This window comes from Oncorhynchus gorbuscha, linkage group LG18, assembly GCF_021184085.1.
Source record: "Oncorhynchus gorbuscha isolate QuinsamMale2020 ecotype Even-year linkage group LG18, OgorEven_v1.0, whole genome shotgun sequence".
NCBI lineage: Eukaryota > Metazoa > Chordata > Actinopteri > Salmoniformes > Salmonidae > Oncorhynchus > Oncorhynchus gorbuscha.
In genome coordinates this window covers 64751226-64778353 of record NC_060190.1, presented here as the reverse complement: position 1 = coordinate 64778353, position 27128 = coordinate 64751226, and the positions used below count along the sequence as shown (strand labels likewise).

Sequence of the window (27128 nt, the reverse complement as noted above, 5' to 3'; positions counted from 1 at the left end):
GTGAAATGTCAGAATAATAGTAGAGAGAATAATTTATTTCAGCTTTTATTTCTTTCATCACATTCCCAGTGGGTCAGAAGTTTACATACACGCAATTAGTATTTGGTAGCATTGCCTTTAAATAGTTTAACTTGGGTCAAACATTTCATGCGGCCTTCCACAAGCTTCCCACAATAAGTTGGGTGAATTTTGGCCCATTCCTCCTGACAGAGCTGGTGTAACTGAGTCAGGTTTGTTGGCCTCCTTGCTCGCACACACTTTTTCAGTTCTGCCCACACATTTTCTATAGGATTGAGGTCATGGCTTTGTGATGGCCGCTCCAATACCTTGACATTGTTGTCCTGAAGCCATTTTGTCACAACTTTGGAAGTTTGCTTGGGGTAATTGTCCATTTGGAAGACACATTTGCGACCAAGCTTTAACTTACTGACTGATGTCTTGAGATGTTGCTTCAATATATCCACATCATTTTCCTCCCTCATGATGCCATTTACTTTGTGAAGTGCACCAGTCCCTCCTGCAGCACAGCATGATGCTGCCACCCCCGTGCTTCACGGTTGGGATGGTGTTCTTCGGCTTGCAAGCCTCCCCCTTTTTCCTCCAAACATAACGATGGTCATTATAGTTGTATTTTTGTTTCATCAGACCAGAGGACATTCTCCAAAAAGTACGATCTTTGTCCCATGTGCAGAAGCAAACCGTAGTCTGGCTTTTTTATGGCAGTTTTGGAGCAGTGGCTTCTTCCTAGCTGAGCGGCCTTTCGGGTTATGTCGATATAGGACTCGTTTTACTGTGGATATCGATACTTTTGCACCTGTTTCCTCCAGCACCTTCACAAGGTCCTTTGCTGTTGTTCTGGGATTGATTTGCACTTTTAGCACCAAAGTAGGTTCATCTTTAGGAGACAGAACGCATCTTCTTCCTGAGCGGTATGACGGCTGCGTGGTCCCATGGTGTTTATACATGCGTACTATCGTTTCTACAGATGAACGTGGGACCTTCAGGCGTTTGGAAATTGCTCCCAAGGATGAACCAGACTTGTGGAGGTCTACAATGTTTTTTTTCTGAGGTCTTGGCTGATTTCTTTTGATTTTCCCATGATGTCAAGCAAAGAGGAACTGAGTTTGAAGATAGGCCTTGAAATACATCCACAAGTACACCTCCAATTGACTCAAACTATGTCAATTAGCTTATCAGAAGCTCCATAACATAATTTTCTGGAAAGGCACAATCAACTTAGTGTTTAAAGGCACAGTCAACTTAGTGTATTGTTAACTTCTGACCCACAGGAATTGTGACACAGTGAATTATAAGTGAAATAATCTCTGTAAACAATTGTTTATAAAAATGACTTGTGTCATGCACAAAGTAGATGTCCTAACCGACTTTCCAAAACTATAGTTTGTTAACAAGAAATTTGTGAAGTGGTTGAAAAACTAGTTTTAATGACTCCAACCGTAGTGTATGTAAACTTCTGACTTCAACTGTATGTTGACCAGTACTTGTTAAGAGGGCTTTATGTGAGTTGACAAACCTGCAGAGCCATGTGTCTCTATGTATTATTAGATAGCAGTAAATCTATAGAGGAAGAAACATCAGCCTGTGAATCTAAAGCCTGACACCACCCTGACAGCCAGTCTGTAGGGACTAACGCTGTCACACCAGAGGCAGGCAGGCAGGCAGGCAGGCAGGCAGGCAGGCAGGCAGGCAGGCAGGCAGGCAGGCAGGCAGGGTGCACCCCAACAGGCGGCAACAGGCAATATAAGGAACCTGCAGGCAGGCAGGCAGGCAGGCAGGCAGGCAGGCAGGCAGGCAGGCAGGCAGGCAGGCAGGCAGGCAGGCAGGCAGGCAGGCAGGCAGGCAGGCAGGCAGGCAGGCAGGCTCAACATCCACTCCTGTCAAACCATAATTAATTGGTTTGTTTTACCCAGCTCTTACCCATGGAGGAAATGGTTGTTACGTTACCCCAGAACACACGTTTGTTTGGACCTGTCTACAGAGACAAATCGTGTTTGACAAACATGGGACTGAATGTTTTTTTTTTTTTTCGTGGGATCGTATCAATTTAGTGACAGCATGACTTAATGGGATTCACATCTAAAACAATGCTAATTCTAAAGTTATGCAATGATAAGCTCATATATGGTGTGTTAGCTGGGGACATTGTGAGCAATAATCCTTTAGAATTCTGCAGGGATATAATTAATAAATGGCATAAAATGTGAAATCTGCAACTGATGATTACAACCATTATCATCGGCTTATGTAATATACTGTATGTTCCAGCAAGAAATGAACTAATTCCAGAAAAATAAATAGAACATTAGATGGTGAAACATAAATAAATACATTCCTAGAATAGGAAGATAAATGATGGGGATAAAACAGTCATCACAAATTAGCAAAACGGAGGACATTTTATATGGAACTGAAAATGATATCATTTTGATTTGTTCTATTAAAGAGACATAAAGGTCCAGTATGTTCTTGATAAAAACAACAAGTGTCATTTATACTACAATCCAGGTGTCCCAATCTCTCAATTTCCCCCAGAGACCTACAGTATCTGCAATTCCCAACACAATTCAGATCAAATGAGAGTACTAGTGCAACAGGCTTTTAGCAAACTCATACTAGCTGCTCCATCAAAAACATGACTTGACTTCATTCCTAATAACCTAATTAAAAAGCTTTCAAAGCTTGTTTTCTCAAAGTTCCTATTCATTTAGACAGTGAAGCATTTACTTACGGCCTGAGCAAGCACAAACATACACTGCCTTAAACACTTTCAATTAATCTCTAATGATTGAATTTGAGCTCCTGCACTTGAATAAAATTAGCACACGCTTTTGCCCGAGCACTGTGAGCTGTCTCCACTTCATACACAGGTGGAGTACAGAGAGCATCCAGACAATCATCTAATCAGACAATCAGCCATATAAGGATGAACAAGAATGACAAGTCATGTCTGGTAAACATTTTGCTATCCCTAAGACGACTATCAACATACAATAGAGTACATATCAACAAGCTGCGAGTTGGCTACTGAAAAACTAACGTCACAACTCCCTGAACACTTCGTTTGAACTATTAAAATGTTGTGTGGACGCAGCCAGACATTGTACCTGTACTGTTCTTCACCAGCTGTTGACGGTCCTCTCCATTAAGTTAGCAGTGACACACATGTCACTGTATTGTTTAACTGAGTTACCATATGTAATTATGAAGTTAGGAAACGGGGGGCACTTACCCAGGGCATGAAAACTGGGGAACTTCAATATTTAAAAGCAACCCGCTGAATCTGAAATCAAGACTGTTCAGGAAATCTCAGCGAAAAGAGACCATCATATTTCAATAAATTCTTGAATGCATAGAGCCCATCATCCCTCTGAGAGTTTCAGTTTAGCTATCAATGGTATTTATTCATGTAGCTATAGATGGTTCTGTCACTTGGGGGTTGAATCATTTCTAAGTTATAGGAACAACATTCCCTCCAACTAAATGATTAGTTTAGCTCCAGAATTATGAGCTAATTTTCTAAACTTGATTTCCCATGCTCAGGGCCTTACAATAGAATATTTGACACAAGGACCCATTTCTAATGGAATGGAATACAAATATTGCTGTGAAATCTCATACATTTAGTTCCTATAGCCCTCTGTCTGTTTCACACTCCCCAGCCATATGCACTATGCAGCCACCTTGTGAATGAAGAAGGATGTTAGTGGGAGACACTGTGACCAGCTATTTCTCTAATATCAGTTCATTACTGTGGTTAATCAGCCTGATAATGAGCCTGGGCGCCATGCCATTTCAATCTGACACCAGGGCAGGGTTCATGTCTCAGCCAGCAGTGGCACCAGGCAGCAGCTAACTAACTTCCCCCAAGCAGTAGTGCCCTCCCTGGGGCTGGGGCTGGGGCTGGAGGGTAGAGCCATGAGAGGGGCAACATGGTTTTAACCTGCTCATTCCACCTGGGACACGAAAGAGACAATATTACGTTCCCTACATTACATTCCCTATACTCCCTCTGCAGATTCCTGTAAGCCATGCTTTTCTCCAGTTGCTCTCCCAGGCAGCTTCCCGTCTCTCAGCATCCCTTTGTCCTTTTCACTGATTCACTCAGCAGCTGGGAACCTTCAATAGAAACCTCTGTGAGAAAATGAAACACTGAGGAGGAAACTGATGCCTACTGCGATCTTCCTATCCCCTCTTCTGCTTCTCGCTCTCCTTTCTCTCTCTCTCTCTCTCTCTCTCTCTCTCTCTGTCTATCTGTCTGTCTGTCTGTCTGCCTGTCTGTCTGTCTGTCTGTCTGTCTGCCTGTCTGTCTGTCTGTCTGTCTGTCTGTCTGTCTGTCTGTCTGTCTGTCTGTCTGTCTGTCTGTCTGTCTGTCTGTCTGTCTGTCTGTCTGTCTGTCTGTCTGTCTGTCTGTCTGTCTGTCTGTCTGTCTGTCTGTCTGTCATGCTCTCTCTCTCTCTCTCTCTCTCATTATCTCTCTCTCTCTCTCTCTCTCTCTCTCTCTCTCTCTCTCTCTCTCTCTCTCTCTCTCTCTCTCTCTCTCTCTCTCTCTCTCTCTCTGTCCCCCTCCCAACAATCTTCTTCTCCTCAGGATTTCTTATTATCACTCTCACTATCTCACTGGCAGCCTGCTACCATCTCTCCCTATACCCCTCCCCTCCCTCCATCTCTCACTCTTTCACCCCCCCACTCTATCTCACTCACTCTCTCACTCTCTCACTCTGTCTCTCTCTCTCTCACACACACACTCCCTGAGCTGCGAACTGGACCAGATAGTATCTCTCCAGTATCCAGTTCCACAGCCTCATTTCTCCACACACCAGCTCTGGGTGACAGCTCAGTAGGGGTGTCTGGGAAATACAGCCTGCTGTAAGGGACGTCTCAGGGAGTTCTACTGACCAGATACAGGTAAGGAGCACTGCCTCACAGGCACTCCCTCACTACACACCTCTGAACACCTTGTACCAGGACAGGTTCATACACAGGTATACCTTCATAGCTGCTATAGCTTCAGCTTTTCATAGGATTTAAACTGGAGTATCATTTGTAAGATCTTTGCTGGTCATTTAATTTAGATTACAAAATATATGTCTCATTTTGCTCCCAGTCAGAAAACACTTTTCTGTTCTATTTTGAATGAAAACTGTATCGTGCGTGTCGACTACCATATGGATTATTTCGACCATGAATGCTATGTTTGTGCATCCAACAAATACCTCCAACGCCACCTGAAATGCCATTTTAGCAAACTACTAGACAATAATTCAAAATAGTTTAAATATTCCAATGTTAAATTTTCTATGTAATTATACAGTTATAAACAAGCAATATGTGTAGATGTGAGTATATTAGACTATTCATACACTGTTCACACTGGTGACCTGACACACTGGCACAGAGTTGAGAGTTTAGAGAAGTAGCTACGGTACCAATCACCGAACATGTCATCCAAACTAATGAGAAAGGAACATTTTAATCCATTACATTTTCCACCCAAAGGTTTCCTTTTGACACATACAGATCCACACCATAACACTGCATCATTGCTCTCATTCACTAAGTGAAACGCTGCGCATGGTGCTCAAGTCTCATGGCTCATGGCCTAAATAGAAGGACTCTTTTCTAGATGACTAAATCTAATCTATTCTACAAGACCTATGAGGGTAATACTTCTATCAACGGAACTGAATGCATACATGAGCACCACCATTAGTGAGAAAACTGATTTAGAAAAAGGTCCTTGATGACAATACAATCAGATCACTATTAGATATCAAATATGCAATATCTAAATATATAAAAAATATCAATGACTTATTATTGTTATTATTACCGAAACCTTGGTAGAGCATGGGTGGAGTAGGCATTGTGGTGCTCCTGTGAATTTCCTTTCTTTTTCGGCTTCAGACCAATGCAACAGAGACACGCAGCTCTGAAATAGAGACAGACAGCTTCCATTAGAGATGGGCAGTGAAGACCTGCAGCTCCTCCAACATACAACAGTATGCCATCCTCCCCCTCCATCCCCCCCTCCATCCTCCCCTCCTCTAGCCCTCCACCCCTCCATCCTCCCCTCATCTAGCCCTCCACCCCTCCATCCTCACCTCATCTAGCCCTCCATCCTCCCATCCATCCTCCCCTCATCAGCCCTCCATCCTCCCCTCATCTAGCCCTCCATCCTCCCCTCCATCCTCCCCTCCTCTAGCCCTCCACCCCTCCATCCTCCCCTCCAGCCTCCTCTCCTCTACCCCTCCATCCTCCATCTCCTCCATCCTCCCCTCCATCCTCCCTCCCCTGCATCCATCCATCCTCCCCTCCATCTTCCCCTCCTCTACCCCTCCATCCTCCTTCCCCTCCATCCTCCCCTCCTCTACCCCTCCATCCTCCCTCCCTCCCCCTCCATCCTCCCTCCCCTCCATCCTCCCCCGCCTCCATCTTGTCCCTCCATCCTCCCATCCTCTACCCCTCCATCTTCCCTCCTTCCCTTCCATCCTCCCCCATCCATCCTCCATATTCCCTCCCCTCCATCCTCCCCTCCTCTACCCCTCCATCCTCCCTCCCTCCCCCTCCATCCTCCCTCCCCTCCATCCTCCCCCGCCTCCATCTTGTCCCTCCATCCTCCCGTCCTCTACCCCTCCATCCTCCCCTCCTCTACCCCTCCATCCTCCCTCCCTCCCCCTCCATCCTCCCTCCCCTCCATCCTCCCCCGCCTCCATCTTGTCCCTCCATCCTCCCGTCCTCTACCCCTCCATCTTCACTCCCTCCCTTCCATCCTCCCCCATCCATGCTCCATATTCCCTCCCCTCCTCCCTCCCCTCCATCCTCCCCCTCCTCTCTCCCCCCAGTCGTCCATCACAGCAGTGCCAGACATGTGCCCATGAGTATCCATCAAGAGGAGTTACTGGGGCACAGCGACATGAACCTCTTATTTACAGCCCTGCCTCCTGTCACTCCTAATAGAAGTCATCTGGAGAAAGTGTGCAACAGGCTGGTATTGGAGGAGGCTTGTATGGGAGGAGAATGTTATGTGGGAGGAGGCTTGTAAGGGAGGAGGCTGGTATTGGAGGAGGCTGGTATCAGAGGAGGCTCGTATTGGAGGAGACTGGTATTGGAGGAGGCGTGTATGGGAGGAGAATGGTATGGGAGGAGACCGGTATTGGAGGAGGCTGGTGTGGGAGGAGGCCGGTGTGGGAGGAGGCGGTATGGGAGGAGAATGGTATTGGAAGAGGCTGGTATGGGAGGAGGCTGGTATTGGAGGAGGCTGGCATTGGAGGATTCTGGTATGGGTGGAGGCTGGTATGGGAGCAGGCTGGTATTGGAGGAGGCTGGTATGGGAGGAGGCTGGTATTGGAGGAGGCTGGTATGGGAGGAGGCTGGTATTGGAGGAGGCTGGTATTGGAGGAGGCTGGTATAGGAGAAGGCTGGTATTGGAGGAGGCTGGTATTGGAGGAGGCTGGTATTGGAGGAGGCTGGTATTGGAGGAGTCTGATATGGGAGGAGTCTGGTATAGGAGGAGGCTGGTATAGGAGGAACAAGTGCCGATAAGTGAATATATGCAAAGTTATGCTGAAAGGTATTAGTAATTGAGGGTTTGTTCCCCAGAAATGCTCATTTGCAATATTGTGTTTAAATAAAACATTGTGATGATTAGGAAATATTGTTCTGGAAGCATGTTGTAGAGAAGTGTACAGCCAACTGTAGAATTATAAAGGGCCACATTACACCTATTCAGTTAGGTCTATAATTTTTTAAAATCTAAATGCACAAATGCATAATTCCATTAAAAATGCTGTAAGAAACCCAATTTATATCTAACCTTCGCTGGTATTGGAGGAGGCTGGTATGGGAGGAGGCTGGTATTGGAGGAGGCTGGTATGGGAGGAGGCTGGTATTGGAGGAGGCTGGTATTGGAGGAGGCTGGTATTGGAGGAGTCTGTATTGGAGGAGGCTGGTATTGGAGGGTAGGCTGGTATTGGAGGAGGCTAGGAGAATATAGGAGGAGGAGGAGGCTGGTGTGGAGGAGGCTGGTATTGGGAGGAGTCTGGTATTGGAGGGAGGCTGGTATTGGAGGAGGCTGGTATAGGAGGAGGCTGGTATTGGAGGAGGCTGGTATAGGAGGAGGCTGGTATTGGAGGAGGCTGTTATTGGAGGAGTCTGGTATGAGAGGAGGCGTGTATGGGAGGAGAATGGTATGGGAGGAGGACCTGGTATTGGAGGAGGCTGGTGTCTGGGAGGAGGCCGGTGGGAGGAGAATGGGGGAGGAGACCGCGGCTGGTGTGGGATGGGAGGAGAAATGGTATTGGAAGAGGCTGGTATGGGAGGAGGCTGGTATTGGAGGAGGCTGGCATTGGAGGATTCTGGTATGGGTGGAGGCTGGTATGGGAGCAGGCTGGTATTGGAGGAGGCTGGTATGGGAGGAGGCTGGTATGGGAGGAGGCTGGTATTGGAGGAGGCTGGTATTGGAGGAGGCTGGTATGGGAAGAAGCTGGTGTGGGAGGAGGCTGGTATTGGAGGAGGCTGGTATTGGAGGAGACTGGTATGGGTGGAGGCTGGTATTGGAGGAGACTGGTATAGGAGCAGGCTGGTATTGGAGGAGGCTGGTATGGGAGGAGGCTGGTATGGGTGGAGGCTGGTATTGGAGGAGACTGGTATAGGAGCAGGCTGGTATAGGAGCAGGCTGGTATTGGAGGAGGCTGGTATGGGAGGAGGCTGGTATTGGAGGAGGCTGGTATGGGAGGAGCCTGGTATTGGAGGAGGCTGGTATTGGAGGAGGCTGGTATAGGAGAAGGCTGGTATTGGAGGAGGCTGGTATTGGAGGAGGCTGGTATTGGAGGAGGCTGGTATTGGAGGAGGCTGGTATTGGAGGAGGCTGTTATTGGAGGAGTCTGATATGGGAGGAGTCTGGTATAGGAGGAGGCTGGTATAGGAGGAACAAGTGCCGATAAGTGAATATATGCAAAGTTATGCTGAAAGGTATTAGTAATTGAGGGTTTGTTCCCCAGAAATGCTCATTTGCAATATTGTGTTCAAATAAAACATTGTGATGATTAGGAAATATTGTTCTGGAAGCATGTTGTAGAGAAGTGTACAGCCAACTGTAGAATTATAAAGGGCCACATTACACCTATTCAGTTAGGTCTATAATTTTTTAAAATCTAAATGCACAAATGCATAATTCCATTAAAAATGCTGTAAGAAACCCAATTTATATCTAACCTTCGCCTAAAAGGACCACTTGCAAGGCTAAAAATGTCTCAAGTCTAATTTAACAAATCTTACGCTATGTCCCAACCTCATAATTTTCAGAAAATAGCGAAGTACCCCACCCGAGATCACAATTTGTCATGCAGTGTCAGCTAAGGCTGGTTCAATACCACATCACAGCAGCAGTCAAAGGAACACCATGTATTTGACACGCAAAATAATTTCATTACAATGTTGCCAGTAATGGAACTGTGGAAGTGTGTGATTTATTAGACTGTTAGCATAGAAAGGAGACACTTTCATATGGAGAAGAGATAAATCATAGGTTCAACTATGTTTTTCTCACTCGCTCTAGGTCACTTGAGCGACAGGCGTTGCACTGCATCAGTTTACACAGCCCACTCACACACAGGGACGCACCGCACGCTCTCTGGCTGTATCCCGTTCCTGTCACTCTCCACACTACTTTTCCAGAGTGCCCGGAGAGCTGAGAATGGGCAAATCCGAAAGCCAAATGGACATCATGGAAAAATCTACCAAACCAGGGAAGCGTCGTTGGACTGTTGCAGAGATTGGGCTGTCTGTGCTGTTGCTGCTGGTCAGCTGTGCCCTAGCTGGACTGATAGTCCTCTACACATCGGCTCTGAGAGGTAGGCTCAACCCAGTTACAATAAAAATAGAGTTTGACCTCCACTAATTACACTCACCTCACTGGTAATGACTGAAGAAATACCATGTGTGATGTTTCAGGTGTTTTATGTTATGATTTGTATTGTTTGAAAGCACATTCAAGCAGTAGGTTATTCAAATGGGAGAGTAACAGAAAATGTTATCAGCATCTTTTGACAACTATCCCAGAGTGTTTTGTGAAATCTATTGAGACATAAATAGGCAACCAATTGTCAGAATACAATTAGGCAACGAGTTCTAGCCTACTGTACTAGCAGTGGAGGTTGCTGTGGGGAGGACGGCTCATAATAATGGCTGGAACTGAGCAAATGGAATGGCATCAAACACATGGAAACCATGCTCCAGCCATTACCAAGAGCCCGTCCTCCCCAATTAAGGTGCCAGCAGCCTCCTGTGTGTACTGGGTACAGTACCTGCTCTGAACAAGTGTTTTTAGTGTCTTTTCATCTCCAATGCAGAGCGGTCCAATAGACCTGGTGTGTCAAGGAGCTCAGTCACTGAGGGTGAGTCTTGACACTTGAGTTGAAATACTGTATGTGTTTATATGTTATAGGATACGGTACGATGTAAACTGGACAGAGAATGATCCCCTTTTAATTCCCTCTGCTGCCTCATCAGCAGTGTCGGACAAAAGCGAGAGAACAGAGTCATTGCTGACACAGCCATTTCAGAGACCAGACAGACAGACAGAAAGACAGAAAGACAGACAGACAGTATCAAACAAGGATTTGCCAGAGAAATCTAAAATCCCTTGATGCTGCTGCAAATAAATTCCTACTCTCTGCCAGGAATGATAATCTTATTTTTTTGTTGTTGATGTTTTCAGGGCAGAAGTATCGTTCTGGCCCCAGCAATGTTTGCACAACTCCCGAGTGCGTCACAGCAGGTGAGCAGTTCCGCCTGCGTATGGGGTTGTCCGTCCTCGAAAAACAAAACTCATCACTCAATTTTATATCAACATAACAGATAACTGCATCATAATATTCCCTTTCCTTCTCTGTTATTCACATTGTCCCCTATCCGTCCTCCGCTGACTTTATCCTCCACAGCCGCTCGTCTCTTGCAGAACATGGATGCGACGGTGGAGCCGTGTCAGAACTTCTACCAATATGCTTGTGGGGGCTGGCTGGAGCGTCATGTCATCCCAGAGACCAGCTCCCGTCACAGTGTCTTCGACATCCTCAGAGACAGACTGGAGATTGTGCTCAAAGGTCAGACAGCGACATGTTTCCATAGGAACCTCAGGGTCAGCCATTGTGCGGGAAAAGAGACCTATGCTCAGATACGGTGTTTTTTACAGGATCAAATCTACTTTCTGTGTTAGATCACATCACTAGACTGAATGAGGTACATTTTTGTTTCTGTTGGTCGTCGCACAGGAGTTTTTGAGACTGAGAGTGATCAGGACCGTGACGCCTTCAAGAAGGCCAAAACTCTCTACAGCTCCTGCATGAATGAGAGTGAGTAGGGCTCCTCTCAACCAAACTCCAAACTAACATTATTCCACAGACGTTTGGTCTCGGAATCAGCTGTATACTCTGTAACAGTCATTAACAGTACTGTATGTAAGATTGACTGACAGTGTGTTGCTAATAGTGTCGTGTTGTCTTCTGCAGCTCTGATAGAGCAGCGCGACTCCCAGCCACTCATGCTTCTCATTGACAGCATAGGAGACTGGCCTGCTGCCTCAGAGGACTGGAACAGCACTACTGGTACTGATACACACACAGTGTTGTATAACTTACCATGTGGGGACACACAATTCAGTCCCATTCAAAATCCTATTTTCTCTGACCACTAACCCAAAACCTAACCCTAATCGTAACCCTAACCTTCACCTTAACCCTAACCGTAACCCCAAAACCTAACCTTAACCCTAAACCTAACCCTAGCTCCTAACTCTGAACCTAAAACTAACCCTAGCTCCTAAACGTAATTCTAACCCTAACACTAATTCTAACCTTAACCCTAAACGCCCTAGAAATAGCATTTGACTTTGTGGCGACTAACAAAAAGTCCCCAGTTGGTCCAATATTTGTTAGTTTACTATTGTTGTGGGGATTTCTGGTCCCACGTCCACCAACTGAAATGATGAGTGATATGATTGTGAGTGACATGTGACATGGTCATCCAGGCGGGCCCCCCTGGCTCTACTGAAGGGCAGTCAGGTGTAGTGACAGGGAGGTGGATGTGTTGAGTGGGCAGCTTCCCAATTAGGACTGTGACTGATTCTTAAAATAGACCGCTTTTCTCTGCCCTAAACCTGACTGCCGCCAGTGTAATTAAATGTAGGTTCTCAAACAGAATTTACAATGTGGAAGTGCATCTGCACAGACAGATTTATGACTGCACTGTAAATTGTGTGGCAGTGGCCATCTAAACTTGGCTGTGTGAGAGGTAGTCAGTCTAATCTCTGCCAACCAGATGTTGAATGTTAGATTTAATGTACACAACCAGTCAAACTTTTGGACACACCTACTCATTTAAGGGTTTTTCTTTATTTTTCTTGTTTTTTACATTGTAGAATAATATTGAAGACATCAAAACTATGAAATAACACATATGGAATCATGTAGTAACCAAAAAAGTGTTAAACAAATCAAAATATATTTTTTATTTGAGATTCTTCAAAGTAGCCACCCTTTGCATTGATGACAGCTTTACACACTCTTGGAATTCTCTCAACCAGCTTCATGAGGTAATCACCTGGAATGCATTTCAATTAACAGGTGTGCCTTGTTAAAAGTTCATTTGTGGAATGTCTTTCCTTCTTAATGCATTTCAGCCAATCAGTTGTTTTGCAATAAGGTAGGGGTGGTATACAGAACATAGCCCTAATATGTACCAAGTCCATATTATGGCAAGAGCAGCTCAAATAAGCAAAGAGAAACAACAGTCCATCATTAAGACATGAAGGTCAGTCAATGTGGAAAATTTCAAGAACATTGAATGTTTATTCAAGTGCAGTCGCAAAATCCATCAAGTGCTATGATGAAACTGGCTCTCATGAGGACCACCACAGGAATGGAAGACCCAGAGTTACCTTGGCTGCAGAGAATACATTCATTAGAGTTAACTGCACCTCAGATTGCAGCCAAATAAATGCTTCACAGAGTTCAACTAACAGACACATCTCAACATCAACTGTTCAAAGGAGACTGCATAAATCAGTCCTTCACGGTCGAATTACTACTTTAGTAGTGGCAAAGAAACCACTACTAAAGGACACCAATAATAAGAAGACACTTGCTTGGGCCAAGAAACACGAGCAATGGACATTAGACCGGTGGAAATCTGTCCTTTGGTCTGATGAGTCCAAATGTGAGATTTTTGGTTCCAACTGCTGTGTCTTTGTGAGATGCGGAGTAGGTGAATGGATGATCTCCACATGTGCGGTTCCCACCGTGAAGCATGGAGGAGGAGGTGTGATGGAGTGGGGGGGGGGGCTTTTCTGGTGACACTGTCTGTGTTAGAATTCAAGGTAAACTTACCCAGCATGGCTAGCACAGCAGTCTGCAGCGACACGCCATCCCATCTGGTTTTCACTTAGTCCCACTATAATTTGTTTTTCAACAGGACAATGACCCACACATCTCCAGGCAGTGTAAGGGCTATTTGACCAAGAAGGAGAGTGATGGAGTGCTGCACCAGATGACCTGACTGCCACAATCACCTGACCTCAACCCAATTGAAATGTTTTGGGATGAGTTGGACCGCAGAGTGAAGGAAAAGCTGCCAACAAGTGCTCAGCATATGAGGGAACTCCTTCAAGACTGTTGGAAAAGCATTCCAGGTGAAGCTGGTTGACAGAATACAGAGAGTGTGCAAAGCTGTCATCAAGGCAAAGGGTGGCTACTTTGAAGAATCTCAAATATAAAATATATTTTGATTTGTTTAACACTTTTTTGGTTACTAAATGCTTCTATATGTGTTATTTCATAGTTTTGATATCTTCACTATTATTCTACAATCTAGAAAATAGTAAAACAATCTAGAAAAACCCTTTAATGAGTTGGTGTTCTAAAACCTTTGACCGGTAGTGTATTTGGATTTGTTTAACACTATTTTAGTTACTACATGATTCCATAGGTGTTATTTCATAGTTTTGATGTATTCACTGTTATTCTATAATGTAGAAATTGAAACTCCCTTGAATGAGTAGCTGTATCCAAACTTTTGACTGGTACTGTATTTATGTTTAATTGTTTAATTGTTTTATCCCAGAGGAGGCCTGGAGCCTGGAGGACACTCTAGCCACCCTCATCTCTCGTTACCACAAGAAGGTCCTGCTGGATATGTATGTGTGGACTGATGACCGCGACTCCCGGCGCCACATCATCTACGTAAGGACAGTGTTTGAATACGCAATGTTCCAATAGTTCAGTGCTTGCGTTTTTTAAAAATGAAATCTCCCCCCATTCTGATTGGGTGGTACGAAAACTAACAAGTCTGTTTTTATTTTACAGATTGACCAGCCAGGACTAGGAATGCCATCCAGAGAGTATTACTTCAATGATGGAAACTACAAAAGGGTACTTTCATAAACAGTATTGTGTATTAATGTACTGTTAATGTCATTGCACTGGAAAAGACAAGGTCATCTTTGCATGTATGTGTCATGTGGCTCTTTAGGTTCGAGAGGCCTACCTGCAGTTCATGGTTTCCATGGCGAGAATTGCCCGGGAAGACAGGAACTTGACCCAGGAAGATGATCGTGTGGTCGAAGAGATGGTGCAAGTGCTGGAGCTGGAAACAGATATTGCAAATGTGAGTGCCGGCCTGTCACAATAGGAACCGGAACTGTGACAACAGTTAAAAAGAGACAAGAACACAAATGAGGTGGATTTATCTCCTCTTATTAAATGAATTAGTCTTCAACAAGAAACATCTAATAGAGTCGGATGAAATCAACTATACTGTACTACATGTCATCTGCATGTTAAAAACTTGAATCGATCAACATTATGGCTAATCACAGTGTTTGTCACCTTACATTTCAATGCATCAGACATGACTGTAGGCCTATGCTTTCTGTCTTGTCATGTCAAAGGCCACATCCCCTGCAGAGGAGCGACAGGATGTCACGATTCTCTACAAAAAGATGACCCTGACTGAGCTGCAGGAGTCCTTTAATCTCAACGTAAGTGCTTCAACTCTAGTGATTTCAAGTGGATACGACTTGAGACCTAAATCTAATGGCATTTTCTATATAAAGTAGACAATGTTTTATACTGTATATATATATATATATATATATATATATATATATATATATTGTAGCGAATTCGGGGGGGTAGCCACGATTGGGATTCGAGCCCGGTTCTTTCTTGACTGTCAAGCCAACACCTTAACCGTTACGCTAACAGGTCCAAACCCCTTGATGATCTTGTTGGTTTGCGTTTGAGTCATTTAGCAGACGCTCTTATCCAGAGTGCATACATTAAGGTTGTTACATTACCCCCTTCCGCCGAGAGAGCGTGTTCCCACGCTTCTCTATACCAAGTCCCTCACATGTACACCCCTTTCCGATGGCCTCACAGGCACCATCCTACTTCTGACACCAATGTAGTAGAGGGTTGCCTCGCCCGGGACTCAAACCTGGGTCCAGCCACTGTCAACCCAACACCTTAGCCATTACGCCAAGAGGTCAGAGCTTCTTGACCAGGTCGCTAGTTGTTAGGTTAAGATGGCTACAAAATGCACTTGTAGATTGCAGAGCAAGCCTCAGACTAATATTACTAACAAAAACAATGCTATTTCTTCCAGGGTTTTAACTGGACAAGGTTTGTGCGTGGTGTGTTGTCCAGCGTGGCTGTGAAGGTACAGCTGGAAGAGGAGGTGGTGGTCTATAGCTCCCCTTACCTGGATAAGATGAACAACGTGCTCTCCAAACACACTGTCAGGTCAGAGCTGATGATGTTCAAATGTGCCTCTATCAATATTTCATCTACTGTGATTCATCATGTGAGTCATGCAGAACGGTACACTCTTAGAACAAAAAGGTGTCATCTAAAACCTATAAAAAAAATGCTTATTCGGCTTCAGGCAGAACTCTGTTGGGTTCCATGTAAAACCCTTTCCCCAGAGGGTTCTAAAAAGAAACCAAAAGGGTTCTACCTGGAACCAAAAATGGTTATCTTATGGGGACAGCCGAAGAACCCTTTTGGAAACCTTTTTTCTAAGTGTAGATTTGTGGTTGCATCATCTAGCGCTGTGTGTCACGTACAGTATATCCATTGGTTGAGTGATTGAGGGACATTATTGGGTGAAATGTCTCCTCCTCCAGAACCATGCAGAACTACCTCACCTGGCAGGTTGTCATGGAGAGAGTCAGCAGCCTTAGTCGCCGCTTCAAAGATGCCAGGGCCCACTATAGAAAGGTGAGACAGAGATATGAGCATCTAGGAGCACCCTTAGGGCTCCATTCAATCCATATCGTGGAAATTCAGCATTACATTGTGATTGAAATTGAAAGGCAATGTTCCCGCGATAGCGAAGAATGCATTCACGGTAAACGCTGCAGGCATATGTCGGCTGAATTGGAAATTACCTTAAAATGTATGTTGCGCAATCTGTAACACTTCAACGATACAGATTTAATGAGCCCTTAGAAACAGACACATTGAAAAGCTCATTCATGTATAAACGTGTGGCAACTTTGACGGTCTGTCTGTGTGGTCAGGCCCTGTATGGGACGACAGTAGAGGAGGCGCGGTGGAGAGACTGTGTGCGTTACGTCCAGGGCAGCATGGAGAATGCAGTGGGGGCTCTGTATGTGCGAGAATCCTTTGCTGGCGAGAGTAAACGCATGGTGAGTCACTCCTGTAGACAGGATGCAGACAAAACAGGAAAATCTGCTCCGGCTTCTATAATCACTGTCACTACAGCAGTTTAGTCTGCACTTTGTGTGTGTGTTTGTGTTTGCTTTCCCTGTAACTGAATATATTATCTCTTTGTGTGGGCAGGTTAGTGACCTCATCAGTAAGATCCAGGAAGCGTACGTGGAGACACTAGAGGAGTTGAGCTGGATGGATGACCAGTCTAAGGAAAAAGCAAGAGAGAAGGTACAAACATACAATGTACAGCTAGCTGCAAAATAATAGAAACAAATTCATAAAGTGTCTTAATAGGGTGTTGGGCCACCACCAGCTTCAAAGCACCTTGGCAAACACACTCAGGTGCCGCTCCAGATTCTCCCATAACTGTTCAATTGGGTTGAGTTCTGGTGACTGAGACAGCCATGTCATATGGTTTACATTGTTTTCATGCTCATCAAACCATTGTGTCCACTTGTGCCTTGTGGATGGGGACATTATCATCCTATAGGGGCATGGCCATGGTAGCCAAAATAATGGCCTGCACAGCATTTTTATACATTACCCTAAGCATGATGTTAATTGCTTAATTAACTCTGAAACCACACCTGTGTGGAAGCACCTGCTTTCAATATACTTTGTATCCCTCATTTACTCAAGTGTTTCCATTATTTTGGCAGTTACCTGTACATCATCAGTGTTTTGAATATGTAAAAGAAAGAACTTACCAGCTGACTGTTCTATTGCTCTATGTTACAGGCCATGGCCATTAAGGAGCATATTGGCTATCCTGACCACATTCTGGAAGAGAGCAATCTGAAGCTTGACCAGGAGTATGCCCATGTATGTCTGTGAGACCTGTCTACACATTAGCTCCTTTGGGCCTCAAAGGATTATGATAAATCCTCCTTTTCAGAGTGAAATGGATGTACAAATTGTCGTCTAGATTTTTTCTGATGATCTGGTCTCTGTCTGCAGTTGAACTTTAGCGAGGAGAACTACTTTGAGAACATCCTTGAGAACCTGCAGGCTGAAGCACACAAGAGTTTGAAGAAGCTGAGAGAGCCGGTCAACCCAGACATGTAAGATACATCCATTTAGCCTCACATAGACACACGTGAACATAAACACATGTACACATTCCACATTCCCTCTTAAATGGTGAGATCTATATTCTAGTGTTTTTTTCTAGGTGGATCATTGGTGCTGCTGTGGTCAATGCTTTCTACTCACCAAACAGAAACCAGATAGGTAAGAGGACAACAGCCAACACACTGGCTGCATCTTTCGTCATCCATCTGAAGTTATCTATCGCCGGCCAATCCTGACTTAAGGATATCCCTTATTAACAATAATTGTGACTACAGTATTTGTTTCTATACTAGCAAAGGATTTATTTCTTACAAGTTCTTGAATGATTGAAAAACAGTCAACTCCTGATTTAAGAAATGATGTGAATGCATTATGCTGGCAGCGAACTGGAGCAGATAAAAGGGATGTATTTTTAATAGGGACTCGTTTGCATTTGGTTGTAATAATATTGTGTTACATACAGAACATTAAACATTACATTGAACATTTCTTCCCCTGAACAATAGTGAAATATTACACAACTCTTCAAGCCATTCCTTTGGGTCTATTTGTAGTCTTACTGGAAGCTGACAGACAGACCACCTGGTGACTATTATGGTTTTGCTCTGATGTGAGTGCTATGCTGTGTGAAGTTTCATCTTTTAAAGTTACATGCAGAAGTACAGTGAAATTCCTTTCTTGAAAGCTTCAAACCCAATAATACAGTAATAAATATCAATATACCACTAAAAATAATAATAAATGAAACATTTAAAATATGAATAAAAAAAGTAAGAAGTCAGTTCCAATACCATAGACATGTATAGAGGTAAGGTGACTAGGCATCAGGATATGAGATTTAAAGAAGCAGCATTGGAAATGGTGACTGTATGTGAGTGCGTGTGTGTAGAGTTTATATGTGTGCTTTGGAATGTCAGTTTGAGTGAGTGTGTAGAGTCCTGTGAGCGTCCATAGACACAGTGCGAAAATAGTCTCAAAGCTATTCTGTTAGCTATTTAACTGTCTTATGAGCCCATATGTATGAGTCTTTTCTGTAGGTATGTGAGCCTTCTCTGTAGGTATGAGCCCTCTTTGTAGGTATGAGCCTTCTCTGTAGGTATGAGCCCTCTCTATAGATATGAGCCCTCTCTCTAGGTATGAGCCCTCTCTCTAGGTATGGGCCCTTTCTCTAGGTATGAGCCCTCTCTGTAGAAATGAGCCCTCTCTGTAGGTATGAGCCCTCTCTGTAGGTATGAGCCGTCTCTGTAGGTATGAGCCTTCTCTGTAGGTATGAGCCCTCTCTATAGGTATGAGCCCTCTCTGTAGGTATGAGCCTTCTCTGTAGGTATGAGCCTTCTCTGTAGGTATGAGCCTTCTCTGTAGGTATGAGCCCTCTCTTTAGGTATGAACCCTCTCTGTAGGTATGAGCCTTCTCTTTAGGTATGAGCCTTCTCTGTAGGTATGAGCCTTCTCTGTAGGTATGAGCCTTCTCTGTAGGTATGAGCCCTCTGTAGGTATGAGCCTTTTCTGTAGGTATGAGCCCTCTCTGTAGGTATGAACCCTCTCTGTAGGTATCAACCCTCTCTCTAGGTATGAGCCTTCTCTGTAGGTATGAGCCTTCTCTGTAGGTATGAGCCCTCTCTGTAGGCATGATCCCTCTTTGTAGGTATGAGCCCTCTGTAGGTATGAGCCCTCTCTGTTGGTATGAGCCCTCTTTGTAGGTATGAGCCCTCTGTAGGTATGAGCCCTCTGTAGGTATGAGCCCTCTCTGTAGGTGTGAGCACTCTCTGTATGTGAGCCCTCTCTGTATGTGAGCCCTCTCTGTATGTGACCCCTCTCTGTATGTGACCCCTCTCTGTATGTGAGCCCACTCTGTATGTGAGCCCTCTCTGAATGTGAGCCCTCTCTCTATGTGAGCCCTCTCTGTATGTGAGCCCTCTGTATGTGAGCCCTCTCTGTATGTGAGCCCTCTGTCTATGTGAGCCCTCTCTGTATGTGAGCCCTCTCTGTATGTGAGCCCTCTCTGTATGTGACCCCTCTCTGTATGTGAGCCCTCTCTGTATGTGAGCCCTTTCTGTATGTGAGCCCTCTCTGTATGCGAGCCCTCTCTGTATGTGACCCCTCTCTGTAGGTGTGAGCCCTCTCTGTAGGTGTGAGCCCTCTCTGTATGTAAGCCCTCTCTGTATGTGACCCCTCGCTGTAGGTGTGAGCCCTCTCTGTAGGTGTGAGCCCTCTCTGTATGTGAGCCCTCTCTGTAGGTGAATGCACCAATTTGTAAGTCGCTCTGGATAAGAGCGTCTGCTAAATGACTTAAATGTAAATGTAAATGTATGTGAGCCCTCTCTGTATGTGAGCCCTCTCTGTATGTGAGCCCTCTCTGTATGTGAGCCCTCTCTCTATGTGAGCCCTCTCTGTATGTGAGCCCTCTCTGTATGTGAGCCCTCTCTGTATGTGAGCCCTCTCTGTAGGTGTGAGCCCTCTCTGTATGTGACCCCTCTCTGTATGTGAGCCCTCTCTGTATGTGAGCCCTCTCTGTATGTGACCCCTCTCTGTATGTGAGCCCTCTCTGTATGTGAGCCCTCTCTGTATGTGAGCCCTCTCTGTATGTGAGCCCTCTCTGTATGTGAGCCCTCTCTGTATGTGAGCCCTCTCTGTATGTGAGCCCTCTCTGCCGCTTGCACCGGTGTTCTGTCTCACTGCCACTTTAACCTCATTGAGAATAATGACTGGCGGTAATGCTTTCCGCTGTTGATAGAATGGATCTAGTTTCAGGCTCCAGTGCACACAGGCTTTGTGGCTAAAAGAGATGGGGTTGGGGCGCAAGCCACAATGAATTCCACTCAGACAATGCCGCAAACACATGGACTGGTAATGTGCAGTGATGATTAGTCAGATATGAAGCTGACATTCTGTTAAATTGGCTTGCTCCTAAGGTTGCAAAATGATAGACTCTCTTTGTTCATTTGGCCTGATCTGTTCTCTGTCCATTTCTCTCTGTTCTTTATCCTAGTATTCCCTGCAGGTATCCTGCAGCCTCCTTTCTTCAGTAAGCAGCAGCTCCAGGCCCTGAACTTTGGAGGAATAGGGATGGTCATTGGACACGAGATCACCCATGGTTTTGATGACAATGGTGAGGCAGTCCTCATATCACTGTCCATGTTTGTGTCCAATGTGTTGCACAGTCATGATTAGTATAGAGTATTAATTAATAGGAACATTTAAATGAGACTGCATCACAATTGATTCCACGTTTTATCTTTAAAAACAGGCCGTAATTTTGATAAGGATGGTAACATGCTTAACTGGTGGAGTAATTATTCTGCTGAGCACTTCAAGGACCAATCACAATGCATGGTGCAACAATATGGCAACTTCAACTGGAAACTCGCAGGCGGACAAAATGTGAGTTTCCCATTGTAGCAGAAGGATAGGAAAATCAAACATTTATTTATGTTTACTGACTAATACTTAATTTTAGCTTCACTAGAAAATATTATTGACAATGAATGATTTTTTGTGAGTGTGTTAATGACTGTCTCTGCGTGACCCCAGGTCAGTGGAATTAGCACTTTGGGGGAGAACATCGCTGACAACGGAGGAGTTCGGCAAGCCTATAAGGTGTGACACCCTCACAAAACCCATTCAACCCACACAACACAATGAAAACACAATGAACCACTCTCTAACACAAATGGATTTCAGATTAAATAGTATCTAATTATATTTGACATTTGAATGTTTTTGTGTGTTTGTGGTCAGGCCTACATGAAGTGGATGGAGAGAGAAGGTGAAGAGCATCGTTTACCTGGTCTGGACATGGACCACAAACAACTTTTCTTTCTTAACTTTGCCCAAGTGAGTAAACACCACTTTAAAGTGATACTTCGGGATTTTGGCAATGAGTCCCTTTATCTACATTCCCTTGTGGATACCATTTTTATGTATCTGTGTCCAGTAAGAAGGAAGTTAGAGGTATTTTGGGAGCCAATTCTTACTAGTGTTGGCACAATGACTGGAGGTCTATGGGTATCTACTAGCATAGAAATGGTAACCACTTGTTCCTCTGGCTATGGGGAAGTAGATAAAGGGCCTCATTGACAAAATCTCAAAGCATCCCTTTAATAAATTGAATTGTCTGGAGTAGACCACTGTTTCTCAACCTTTATTGCATCAGGGACCTAAAACCTACACGACATGTAAGTCGGACAACTGCTCGTCTTGGACAACTGCTCGTCGAACATCTCATTCAAAACTCATGGGCATTAATATGGAGTTGATCCCCCATTTGCTGCAATAACAGCCTCCACTCTTCTGGGAAGGCTTTCCACTAGCTGTTGGAACATTGCTGCGGGACTTTCGTCCATTCAGACACAAGAGCATTAGGGAGGTCGGGCACTGATGTTGGACGATTAGGCCTGACTCGCAGTCAGCGATCCACAAAGTTGGATGCACAGAATCGTCTAGAATGTAATTGTATGCTGTAGCGTTAAGATTTCCCTTCACTGGAACTAAAGGGCCTAGCCCAAACCATGAAACACAGCCCCAGATCATTATTCCTCCTCCACCAAACTTTACATTTAGCATTATGCATTGGGGCAGGTAGCGTTCTCCTGGCATCCGCCAAACCCAGATTTGTCCGTCGGACTGCCAGATGATGAAGCGTGATTCAACACTCGAGAGACCATATTTCTACTGCTCCAGTGTCCAATGGCAGTGAGCTTTACACCACTCCAGCCAACACTGACATTGGCATAGTGATCTTAGGCTTGTGTGAGGCTGCTCAGCCATGGAAACCCATTTCATGAAGCTCCTGACGAACAGATCTTGTGCTGACGTTATTTCAAGAGGCAGTTTGGAACTAGTGAGTGTTGCAACCGAGGACAGAAGATTTTCACCGGTCCTGTTCTGTGGTCTTGTGTGGCCTATCACTTCGCAACTGAGCTGTTGTTGCTCCTAGATGTTTCCACTTCACAATAACAGCACTTACAGTTGACCGGGGCAGCTCTAGCAGAACAGAAATTTGACAAACTGACTTGTTGGAAAGGTGGCATCCTATGACGGTGCCACGTTGAAAGTCACTGAGCTCTTCAGTAAGGCCATTCAAGTCAAATCAAATCAAATGTATTTATAAAGCTCTTCGTACATCAGCTGATATCTCAAAGTGTTGTACAGAAACCCAGCCTAAATCCCCAAACAGCAAGCAATGCAGGTGTAGAAGCACGGTGGCTAGGAAAAACTCCCTAGAAAGGCCAAAACCTAGGAAGAAACCTAGAGAGGAACCAGGCTATGAGGGGTGGCCAGTCCTCTTCTGGCTGTGCCAGGTGGAAATTATAGCAGAACATGGCCAAGATGTTCAAATGTTCATAAATGACCAGCATGGTCAAATAATAATAATCACAGACAGAACAGTTGAAACTGGAGCAGCAGCACGGCCAGGTGGTCTGGGGACAGCAAGGAGTCATCATGCCAGGTAGTCCTGAGGCATGGTCCTAGGGCTCAGGTCCTCCGAGAGAGAGAAAGAAAGAGAGAATTAGAGAGAGCATACTTAAATTCACACAGGACACCGGATAAGACAGGAGAAGTACTCCAGACATAACAAACTGACCCTAGCCCCACGACACGTAAACTACTGCAGCATAAATACTGGAGGCTGAGACAGGAGGTGTCAGGAGACACTGTGGCCCCATCCGATGATAACCCCGGATAGGGCCGAACAGGAAGGATATAACCCCACCCAATTTGCCAAAGCACAGCCCCCACACCACTAGAGGGATATCTTCAACCACCAACTTACCATCCTGAGACGAGGCCGAGTATAGCCCACAAAGATCTCCGCCACCGCACAACCCGAGGGGGGGGCACCAACCCAGACAGGAAGATCACATCAGTGACTCAACCCACTCAAGTTACATACTCCTCCAAGGGGCAGCATGAAAGAGCACCAGTAATCCAGTGACTCAGCCATTGAAATAGGGTTAGAGGCAGAGAATCCCGGTGGAAAGAGGGGAACCGGCCAGGCAGAGACAGCAAGGGTGGTTCGTTGCTCCAGAGCCTTTCCGTTCACCTTCACACTCCTGGGCCAGACTACACTCAATCATATGACCCACTGAAGAGATGAGTCTTCAGTAAAGACTTAAAGGTTGAGACCGAGTTTGCGTCTCTCACATACGTAGGCAGAACATTCCATAAAAATGGAGCTCTATAGGAGAAAGCCCTGCCTCCAGCTGTTTGCTTAGAAATTCTAGGGACAATTAGGAGGCCTGCGTCTTGTGACCGTAGCGTACGTGTAGGTATGTACGGCAGGACCAAATCAGAGAGATAGGTAGGAGCAAGCCCATGTAATGCTTTGTAGGTTAGCAGTAAAACCTTGAAATCAGCCCTTGCCTTGACAGGAAGCCAGTGTAGGGAGGCTAGCACTGGAGTAATATGATCCAATTTTTTGGTTCTAGTCAGGATTCTAGCAGCCGTATTTAGCACTAACTGAAGTTTATTTAGTGCTTTATCCAGGTAGCCGGAAAGTAGAGCATTGCAGTAGTCTAACCTAGAAGTAACAAAAACATGGATTAATTTTTCTGCATCATTTTTGGACAGAAAGTTTCTGATTTTTGCAATGTTACGTAGATGGAAAAAAGCTGGACTCTTCTACTGCCAATGTTTTCCTATGGAGATTTAATGTCTGTGTGCTCGATTTTATACAACTGTCAGCAACAGGTGTTGCTGACAGTTGTATAGCCAAATCCCCTAATTTGAAGGGGTGTCCACATAGTTTTGTGTGTATATATAGTGTATATTACCACCCTTCCTCCACTGCTGTTCACGGACCATTGAGAAACGCTGGTGTAGAGACCACTGACAGCAAAAGCCCCAAAACTGTATATTTTCCTAAATACTTGGGTTTCAAGTAATAAACAGTTGGACCAAGGGGTTTAAAACTACTCCAGATCATTATATCAAGCTACCTACCTAGGGGTCCAGAATAATTTTCCAAAATAAAGACCACTGCGGTACTGTGCCAGGGAAAACAAGGCCAGAACAAAGCCAGACTAGTGTTTGACAGTCTTCATCCAAAACCAGGTCAAAGCTAAGGTCAAGCATAATCCCTGCTGGGATTATTCAGTTGGGCTGTCGAACAGCGCCTTGGGAAAAATACTTAGTACCCCTTAAGGTGTTCTCTCTGTCATGTCATGTTCTTCGTAATTTTATGGTTTATATTCAGTCCCAAAATATCTTCACTTGTAAAATACGAACAGGTGTAGTTGAGAAAATAAATGTGTTATGGGCACAGTAATACTGTATCTGCTGTTATTGTGTCAAAATTTAATTCATGAATTAGTGATACATCTTCCTCCTCCAGGTATGGTGTGGTGCCTATCGGCCTGAATATGCCAGCCAGTCCATCAAAACGGACTCCCACAGTCCCCTGGAATACAGGTAACGACCAACTGTAGTGTTAGGCTATTCCAACCTATTTTCTGTCATTAATATGTTAACACTCTTTATCTTCTCTCACAGGGTGCTCGGCTCCCTACAGAATTTTGGAGCATTCTCAGAGGCATTCCAGTGCAAACCGGGTACTCCCATGAACCCTGAGATAAAATGTCGGGTGTGGTAGCCAGGTCCTGCCTTCTTCTACTCTTGTTAATTATTTCTTGACTGGGGCAACTGAACAAAAGAACATGCTTAACTACCACAGAGGCATCCTGCCTTAGAGTATGTCTGATAGATTTACATGGCAGAAGATAATAGATATTTACACAAGTGTTTTAACAGTGTGTAAATGCAGAATACAGTTTATATATGGACTGGATAACTGACCAAACTACACCCTAGTATCACCACTTGAAGCAGATTAAAACTATAATTAGACAGGAAAAACACTTGCAAGGAGTATGTGCTTAGATGGCTACTCAGCTTGAAGATGTTGTCTGTGGGTGAACAGTTTTACTTGTGGTTTTGTTGTATACACTCTCAGGAAAAAAGATTCTGGGTAGAACCAAAAAAGGTTTCTATAATTGCTTCATTTATGGCACCCCTAAAGGTTCTATATAGAGCCTTTAGGGGTTGTCCTTCACTGAACCAAATTGGATCCATATAGGGTTCTACATTTTAGTTCAGTGAATAAGAATAAGGTTACCATATATGAAGCAAGCAGAGATCCCTTATTGGTTCTATCCAGAACCTTTTTTCTCTAAGAGTGTACTTCAATCTGAAGCTCCACTGTGGGTGGTCAGTTGATACATGAATAGTCGGGGAAATGTAGGAAATTCCTACGATTTTGTAGAATAGGTTTCAGCCGAGCTGGCTTTAAATGCTTTAACTGACTTTTTGAAGAATTTCCTAAACAACTCTTTCTGCTTTTTGTCAAGTCATTCGGGTGGCAAATCCACAGCGCTTTGAAGCCCACATATTTAGTGGCTTAAATCTATGTGCGCCGAGTATCTTTAGGCACCGTGTTGCCTTGTACGATCCTGTCTGATATGAAACATTTGTTTTTCAAGACATTTTTCCACGAAGCAAGAGGTAAAGTGAATAATAACACACTGGTTGAATCAACGTTTTACCCACGATGAAATTACGTGGACCCAACGTAGAATAGACGTTGAATTGACGTCTGTGCCCAGTGGGAAGTTTCTCATTACAGTGTGACTACGAAATGAATAAAGGCTCTGTGAGAAAATGTAGAGCAGCAGTGAACTAGAGCTGGCTTGGCTACGTCACTCTTTGAAATAAAGCAATTTACCTGAAGACAGACTGTTAAACATTTGCAGCTTTAATCTTATATGAACATTTAGAAAATCTAAAAAGGATGGCTTAAATTTTTTGCTAAAACATACACTACCGTTCAAAAGTTTGGAGTCACTTAGAAACGTCCTCGTTTTTGAAAGAAAATCACAATTTTTGTCTATTAAAAAAACAATAAATGGATCAGAAATACAGTGTAGACATTGTTAAAGTTGTAAATGACTATTGTAACTGGAAACAGCAGATTAAAAAATATATATACTTTCTTCTGAAACTCGTCAGTCTATTCTTGTTCTGAGAAATGAAAGCTATTCCATTCGAGAAATTGCCAAGAAACTGAAGATCTCGTACAACGCTGTGTTCTACTCCCATCACAGAACAGCGCAAACTGTCTTTAACTAGAATAGAAGGAGGAGTGGGAGGCCCCAGTGCACAACTGAGCAAGAGGACAAGTACATTAGAGTGTCTAGTTTGAGAAACAGACACCTCACAAGTCCTCAACTGGCAGCTTAAGGAAATAGTACTCGCAAAACACAAGTCTCAACGTCGACAGTGAACAGGAGACTCCGGGATGCTGGCCTTCTAGGC

At 44.5% G+C, this 27128-nt stretch overlaps 1 protein-coding gene across 2 annotated transcripts; it reads left to right on the top strand.

Annotated features, from left to right (window-relative positions):
- Positions 1–4790: 4790 nt before the first annotated feature.
- Positions 4791–26717, top strand: LOC124003556 (membrane metallo-endopeptidase-like 1). Of its 2 annotated transcripts, none has more exons than XM_046311905.1 (24): positions 4791–4926; positions 9578–9872; positions 10371–10415; positions 10739–10798; positions 10962–11123; positions 11292–11372; positions 11529–11624; positions 14137–14255; positions 14379–14444; positions 14545–14679; positions 14963–15052; positions 15679–15815; positions 16199–16292; positions 16595–16723; positions 16878–16976; positions 17487–17570; positions 17706–17809; positions 17920–17978; positions 20809–20928; positions 21067–21200; positions 21351–21416; positions 21558–21653; positions 25153–25229; positions 25311–26717. In XM_046311905.1, the coding sequence occupies exons 2-24, from the start codon at positions 9716–9718 to the stop codon at positions 25408–25410; spliced, it is 2310 nt and encodes a 769-aa protein (XP_046167861.1). In that variant the 5' UTR covers positions 4791–4926; positions 9578–9715; the 3' UTR covers positions 25411–26717. The 2 variants fall into 2 exon arrangements, with proteins under 2 accessions (XP_046167861.1, XP_046167862.1); XM_046311906.1 differs by having other exon boundaries at positions 4808–4926; positions 9697–9872.
- Positions 26718–27128: the final 411 nt, after the last annotated feature.